Genomic DNA, 8256 nt, shown 5'->3' with positions numbered 1-8256 from the left:
TCGCTAAGGTACAAGGGCATCTCATTGTTATATATACACTGATGACAAAGTGTGGCGACCTTGTAATCGATTCTAGCTTTCACGGGAAGCCAATGGAGCGTGCGCAAGACAATTAGGGTATAAATTCTTGGGTATAAAATGTAAGCAGCTGTTATACACACGCACACACACACACATACATACATAGCTTAAATATCTTTTGACAAAAAATAAGAACAATATAGAACACAGCCATGTTTAAAATTTTTTTTAATAAACTATTTTTTTTAAAAGTCTGAGCCGAGATACCTAATAGTAGATAGACTAGTGGAACGTATTTTTTTTTAAATAGACATATACAAATATGCTTATAACATACAAATTCCGCGCTAGATGACACGTCATTAATGTCAAATCAAACAATGTATTGGCGTAGAACTTACAACTGTAAAAATAAAGAAAAAAGTATTGTGGCCTTAATTGTTACAGTAACGAAAACATTCTCATAACGTTTTTTTTTCCCCCTCAGACCTCATCAGGGGACGTTACTCTGGTACAATGTAACGACATCACCAAGAAGCAGAAGTCAGCACTGTGCACATACACAACCAAGTTCAACTTTAAACACTTCATCCACTTTTCAGCTTGTTTTTCTATTTTTCTCGACCTGCCTTTAAATCTTTATTGTCAAGTAATTTCGATCAATTATTAGAGGTTTTCCTATCTGTCGAATAACTATAAATAACTAAATTTATTAGTTGTATCCGGTGTAAAGAAGTATTGCTCAACACATCAAATTTATAATCTCAAAAACAATTTTTTAAATTCATTTGGCAAGAATATGGCGTCCTTGACATTGTCTAGTTTGTCTATTTCGAAAACTCTCCCAAATGTTCCACTTTTTATTTTCCTATGTTCTCTTTAGACTCCATTATATCGCCCCGGTATCTCCATTATATCGCCGCCGCAAGACTCCATATCGAATCGCCTTCTTTTTATATGGGACTGTATTTATGACCTAAAACCGGAACTTACTAATCAAAATGCAAAAGAAGTAGGGATTACTGTGTTTGAAATTTATGGTTAAAATCTTTAATAAGAGAACATAAAACTCACTCCTATATTTAAGACCTTATACAAAGCTTATATCGACTCATTCTTCCTGTCTGGTAGAATTTGTATACTAGTTATTTCTTTTACACCCACTCTCGGATCAAGTTGCGACTTAAAACACAATTATATGTTGCACCTAGCAAAACATTAATCAATCAAGAAATTAACCAATTACATATTTAACTATTGGTAATTAATTAATTTTTTTTTTGGTATCGAAAAGAAAAATAAAAGTTGCTTATTGAGAGGTGTAGCTGTATATGTGGAGTTATTCCCCTAATAACGTTTTGTACACGTTATTTCTCCCACTTCTTATTCTTGGATCAAGTTGAAATTTTGCAGAATTATATATAGTCGATGACAATACGTGAATCACGTTTAAAAAAAATCCACTAATTAGTTAAAATAAAAATGGAGCCTATTCCTGCAGTATTTAGATCTATGACAGTGATTTTGCGGTTCTTTCCCTTATACAAACTTTTGTTATACTCTCGATCCACGTTGGAAAATAATTGTTCTTAGTATTTCAGTGTCTGCTTCTTGTTCCAGACTTTAAACAGATCATAACATTGAGACAATGAGACTTTCAAGTATTCCAGTCTTGACGATAATCGATTCACTAGATCGCGCACAAAACTATCATGAGATTCGACCTGGATTTTGACCGCAGGTTTTAGAGCAGAAGATCTAATTCTTCTGCTAAGTGCGTGTGGAGCCTTGTTTTTCTCTTCAGCGTCGTCGCCATCATTGTTTTCGGGATCGTCTTGCGTATCTCCATGGTGATGTCTGCTTGGCGTTTCAGTTTCTCTGCCGCTTCTATCGTCTGGATGATGACCATGACCTTGTGTCCGGGTATTGCCAACTTTCTCTATCAACTAAAATAAAAAATGTCATTATAGTGTAATGTACTAGTTTAGAGAGTAGGTTAGTTATGTTTGACAAATATATTGTGTTTAGTTTTAGCGACAATGTAATGTACTAGTTTAGAGAGTAGGTTAGTTTTGTTAGACAAATATATTGTGTATAGTTTTAGCGACGGTAAAAGTAGTGACGTAGAAAGACAGACTAATGACGTAGTAGACTTGGGCGAACAAGAGACCAACATGGCGTTATGTTAGAAGTAGGCTGTGTTTTGAATAGTAGTTGAATAGTCGTTAGATATAGCGACGTTTTAGGAAGACTGGACGGATTTCCCAGTGGTTAATAAAGTATCATTTTATAGAACTGAATGTTGTTATCAAGTATATTTAATTAATAATGTTCTGTGGCTAATGTTAAGTAATAAATGATACATAGTCGAAGTCAGATTAGATTAGCCCATAACAATAGGTTTGTGGATTTCAGGGGAAATGTAATCCAGACTCATAAGAAGCATAAAGTTAAGTACCTTTTAAACATTGCAATCTATAGGGCCAATGATGTTAAGGTTATCTGTTTCTGTGGACCACGGTTAACGCGGATGCCATTTGTCCAGCACAACGCCTGACCGCTTTACTTTCCCCAACTAAATGCCATGTACTCATTAGAGTTGAGTGTACTCACGGACGTCCTAAAAATCCCCCAAAAAATTGTAATCCCAGTCTTCATTGGGATTCAAACTAAAGTTCTTTAGTTCGAAAGACAAGAGCCCTACCACTCAGCTGCTACAACCCCTGCCTGGACTCCTAGTACATTAAAACATCTCCTTGTTGTTGCAATGGTAATTGTTAGTAAAAAAAAAAGACTTTTATCTACTGTAATTTATTTCTTTATAGTCCTGTAGCTAAGGTCGTGCAACGAATCTATAGTGCCCTGAAGAGTGGGTCTCGGGAGAAATCCCCGACTGGCCACACATGAGGAACAGTCCTGACTGGCCACACATGAGGAGCAGCCCTGACTGGTCACACCCGAGGAGCAGCCCCGACTGGCCACACATGAGGAGCAGCCCTGACTGACCACACATGAGGAGCAGCCCAGACTGGCCACACATGAGGAGCAGCCCTGACTGACCACACATGAGGAGCAGCCCAGACTGGGCACACATGAGGAGCAGCCCTGAGCATTGTAAGACATTGTTAGGTCTTTTGATTGAATAAGTACTCATTTTAAGTACCCACCTCTTCATGTACCCACCTCTTCAAGTATCCACATCTTCAAGTACCCATCTCTTCAAGTACCCATCTCTTCAAGTGCCCACGTCTTCAAGTATCCACCTCTTCAAGTATCCACCTCTTCAAGTATCCATCTCTTCAAGTACCCACCTCTTCAAGTGCCCACGTCTTAAAATACAGACTTCTTCAATTACCCACTTCTTCAAGTACACCTCTTCAAGGATACGTGTCTTCAAGTATCCACCAATTTATGTACCTACTTCTTCAAGTAACCGACTCTTCAAGTAACCACTTTTTCAATTACCCACCTCTTTAGGTACCCAACACTTCAAGTACCCACCTAATCAAGTACCCACCTCTTCTTCACAAAGCTCAATTTGTTCCTGCAGCGTGTTGATGTTTCCCATCAGAGCGTCGAACACAATGTCGTCTGGAAGGCCAAGAACGTCATCCCCAGACTCTGAGATTGGGAAACATTTTACATTCAATTTTCTTTTTGTGTTTTTAGCTAATAGTCTACTAAACAAGAAAATAATTTTTAAAAAATATTATATTAAGGTTATCAATTAGTTTGTATCAGTCATGTAATTAAATTTGTAAAAGAGACTAATTTAGCTTATACCACCACTTCAGACAAGTACAATTTTTTTCCCTTGTTTGAGATACCAAACATAATAATTTAATACCTATAGTTAATTAACTGATCGGTTAATTATTTTGAACTAATTCTTGAGTTGTCAGGTAAAAGAACTAATTGTGCAAAATTTCAGCTTGATCCAAGAGTGGCTGTCAGAGAAATAACGTGTACACACTTTTGGTCAGACAGACACAGAGATTGATTTTGGCTTAGTTTTAACAGCGGTTCTCAACCTTTTAAGCTCATCGACCCCTTTTTACAATTCCCCACTCTGCCGCGACTCCCCTCCCACACACAGATACAGCAATAGAAGAATAGACAATAACAATTCATAGTTTCAATGGTCTTAGACGACCCCTGGCAAATCGTCAATCGACCCCCAAGGGGGTCGCGACCCACAGGTTGAGAACCCCTGGCTTAGTAAATATCAGACCACCTTTTATGACAACAATTCGAAATTACTAGATCAGATGCCAATCAAGTATGTCCTGTGATCTAGTCAAGGCCTCTGGGTTCTTATGTCATGAAAATGATCTCAGGTACTATAAACAAGGACTAGATCCGATGTCTTTCAGGGAGTCACGTGACCAGGTACTTACTTGTTGGCCCCTTGTCTACCATGGAACTGATGATCCTGGACAACGCTGCACCCAAGGGTGTTGTCCTTGGGTGGGCATCTTCAACACTTGTAGAAAACTGCTGTGGTTCTGGAGGTTTTGTCTTTTGTGACACGCTCGTAGGTGACCCGCTGACCGCACAAAGAACGACAATTAAGAGTAATACCGTCGCCATTTTCAGAGACAATTTCTTTACCTTTCTAAAACATAGGGGTAAATAATCAAGATGTTAGCAAATCTCTGTAAAAAAATGTCACGAGGGTCAAGTATAGAAAGGTCAGGAGGTCATTCAAAAGGTCTTGGTGTCCAGTATCGAATAGGTCATGTTGAGAAGGATAAAATAAGATCACATGGTCAAGCATCGAAAAGGTCATGTTGAGAAGGATAAAATAAGGTCACATGGTCAAGCATTGAAAAGGTCATGTTGAGAAGGATAAAATAAGGTCACATGGTCAAGCATCGAAAAGGTCATGTTGAGAAGGATAAAATAAGGTCACATGGTCAAGCATCGAAAAAGGTCATGTTGAGAAGGATAAAATAAGGTCACATGGTCAAGCATCGAAAAAGGTCATGTTGAGAAGGATAAAATAAGGTCACATGGTCAAGCATTGAAAAGGTCATGTTGAGAAGGATAAAATAAGGTCACATGGTCAAGTATCGAAAAGGTCATGTTGAGAAGGATAAAATAAGGTCACATGGTCAAGCATCGAAAAGGTCATGTTGAGAAGGATAAAATAAGGTCACATGGTCAAGCATCGAAAAGGTCATGTTGAGAAGGATAAAATAAGGTCACATGGTCAAGCATCGAAAAAGGTCATGTTGAGAAGGATAAAATAAGGTCACATGGTCAAGCATCGAAAAAGGGTGGCGACGTCCAGTATCGAAAAGGCGAAAAGGCCATGAGGTCAAGTATTAAATAGGTCATGAGGTCAAAAATCTTAAATGCCAAAAAGCCACGTATTTTCTAAAAAGGTCAGGTGGTGAAGTATTACAAAGGATGTTATTAAGCACGGACTCTATTAATTTTATAAAAATGAAATTGATTTGTAAGGAAGTAATTAGGATAACTTGGTCCCACAAGGAAGTAGTCATTAGTTTAAGCGTCATATTACTTACAAACTGCTTCCTCTGTCAACCAGTCTAACTTCTGGACTTAACGGGGTGGCTCTGACATTGAATTCGACGTAACTGTTTTCACTAGCAGAAGGGGCGAAGGCGAGTAACTGGCGCCTTAACCAGTAAGCACTAGGAGCTCGTTAGTCTTGGCTGGGTACCTATCCAGTTGACTGGTAGAGGCTTGTTAGTCTTGGCTGGGTACCTATCCAGTTGACTGGTAGAGGCTTGTTAGTCTTGGCTGGGTACCTATCCAGTTGACTGGTAGAGGCTTGTTAGTCTTGGCTGGGTACCTATCCAGTAGACTGGTAGAGGCTTGTTAGTCTTGGCTGGGTACCTATCCAGTAGACTGGTAGAGGCTCGTTAGTCTTGGCTGGGTACCTATCCAGTAGACTGGTAGAGGCTTTTTAAACTACTTTAACACCATGGTGATTATGTCTTAAACTGACTTAAACTCATCCTCATTAGGGCACTAAGGGACGCAATTTGAATTTCAGATTTAAAAGGTATATTATTGGATAATAAAAAGATACATTTAAGTTTAAAGTTATTGCGAGGTTTTACAAAGTATATAAATAAATATAAATATTTTAATAAAATTTAATAATTCAAGTGTAGAATCTCAGGAAACAAAAGTGTTTTAAACTTAACAATGATTATTTAATTGTAAATAAAGAAGTTGTGTATGCCATCTTATATTTTGTATAAATATACAGGTACATTATATTTTTTAATATCTGCTTGATTAGCTGAGCCTGAAGCGTGCACAATGCACCTGTTCGATTAAAGCTTATATCAACTCATACATCAACTGACACATTTGTAGCAAAATCGTTAGAGCCGTTTTCGAGAACCGTGTTCCGCCAGGACGTTCGGTTTGGCGCTGGACTGTCGTTCGGATTTACCGATGATCCCGGGATCAAACCCTGCCCGCTCCCCTCCCCCGTCGTCTTGCGGGAGGTTTGGACCAGAAAGTAAATTATATTTCAACTCTGAAGGAACATCCGAAACATGTAAAACAGTTTACAAAACCAACACATCTGATATAGTCATAAAAAAAATATTTTTACATTTTCTTAGAGAAAAGCAAATACTTTTATTTCAAAGATATGCATGTACATGTTCTACCCTAGCATTGTTGTCTCCAGTGTTACTTTTATATTAATAGTAAATAGTTGTAAAAATTGTGTATTTTTTATGACAAAAACTGCTTGCGAATTTATATCGAAAATTAAATAAATGATTCGCTTTCAGAAAATAAAAAGTAGCCGTTACATCCGAACTTGGAAAGGTTTAAATATCATGATGTCAGATCTTCAATATGTTTTTCAGTTTATGTGATCTAAACGGGACGGACAGACAGACAGACAGACCACATAAAACTAATAGCGGCTATTCACCTTTCCGGGGCCACTAAAAAAAATTAAAATAAACCTTAGTAAATTATTACTATCCGCGACGGATGGAAATCCCCAATAGAAGAACTCTTCGTAGTGGAGTTTTAAAAGAATTTTTTTGGTAAAAAGAATAATGGAATGTCGTTCTTATAAACAGGAAGTTAATGCACCAGATATACACACTCATCTTTCTCTTTATCCTTCTCTGTATGTCTCTCTCTCGCCCCCCCCCCTAATTTTTTCCTTTCTTTCTCTTTCTCTCTCTTTTTCTCTATTCTGTTTTTTTTTTCTCTTTCGCTGCCATTTTCTCTGTCTGTCTCTATGTCTGTCTGTCTGTCTCTTCACTTTCTTTGAATAGAATTCTTATTTAAATCAACAAATGCTCTTTAAAAATCTAACTTAATGCAAAAGAAAAAGAAAAAATTACCTGTCATCTAGGCTTCTGAACAAGAATCTCATGACCATAATGAAAACCACGAGCTTATGAAACCAAAACTAAACTAAATACTTAATCCCTATTGGTCGATAGCTTTGCACCATTCAGGAATTATCGTAACATTCCAGTAATTCAAGTTGTTGTTTTATTTGTCAACAAACGAGCGAATCTTTGAGTTTCTTTTGCCAAGATGTTAGCAGAAGTGAGAGCGGGAGTGGCATGTTGTTTCCTTCATGTTTCCAACTGTCATAATGTCATGGTGCCATAATGTCAGTGTTTTAGTGTCAGTGTTATGATGTCATGGTCAAATAATGTCATGGTGTCATAGTCGTAGCGTCATAATACCATGCTTTTCCCTAAAAAAAAGTATACGTTTTGCTTTTTATCAAGCCACAACTTGATGGATGAATCTAGTTTCGATTTTCATTTTTTTTTTGTCGTTTTTCAGGTTTAACTCTTTTTCTCCGTAATTATTAACCACATTCTGGTGGAATCAACGTTGGTATCGTCAGTTAGGAGAGAAAGAGTTAAGTTTTCCTTATGTTGTGGGATAGTGGTAAGGCTAGGTCAATGATGGTTGCGTTTTTGTTTTATAAACAGTAAATCTGGGCGATTGAAATCCATCTTCTTGTCAATCAAACTAGGTCCCAGTATAATTGGTTGGCTAATTGTTTCGTTATTTGTCAACAACATCCACTTTTACGCCATTCTTTTCATCACTTTTAGTCCTAATAACTCGGTCCTGTATTGCTGTGGCAAAGCCTGTAAACAAAACTCAAGATTTAGGCCTTTCTTCTTTCCTTACAGACTTTCAATAGTTTTTTTTGTAAATACTAAGGTTGATTGTATGGATTTCCAGGGTTTTTAATAGTCA

The 8256-nt window shown here is 37.5% G+C and overlaps 1 protein-coding gene across 2 annotated transcripts; it reads right to left on the bottom strand.

Annotated features, from left to right (window-relative positions):
• Positions 1–232: 232 nt before the first annotated feature.
• LOC106070359 (uncharacterized) lies at positions 233–7508 on the bottom strand. Of its 2 annotated transcripts, none has more exons than XM_056006956.1 (4): positions 7374–7508; positions 4419–4636; positions 3539–3642; positions 233–1967 (listed from the first exon to the last, which is right to left on the bottom strand). In XM_056006956.1, exons 1-4 carry the CDS (start codon positions 7409–7411, stop codon positions 1611–1613), a joined length of 717 nt encoding a protein of 238 aa, XP_055862931.1. In that variant the 5' UTR covers positions 7412–7508; the 3' UTR covers positions 233–1610. The 2 variants fall into 2 exon arrangements, with proteins under 2 accessions (XP_055862931.1, XP_013085699.2); XM_013230245.2 differs by lacking the exon at positions 7374–7508 and adding an exon at positions 5553–5993.
• Between the last annotated feature and the right edge of the window lie 748 nt (positions 7509–8256).

Source organism: Biomphalaria glabrata, chromosome 12 (genome assembly GCF_947242115.1).
Source record: "Biomphalaria glabrata chromosome 12, xgBioGlab47.1, whole genome shotgun sequence".
Lineage (NCBI taxonomy): Eukaryota > Metazoa > Mollusca > Gastropoda > Planorbidae > Biomphalaria > Biomphalaria glabrata.
This window is presented reverse-complemented; position numbering and strand designations above follow the sequence as displayed.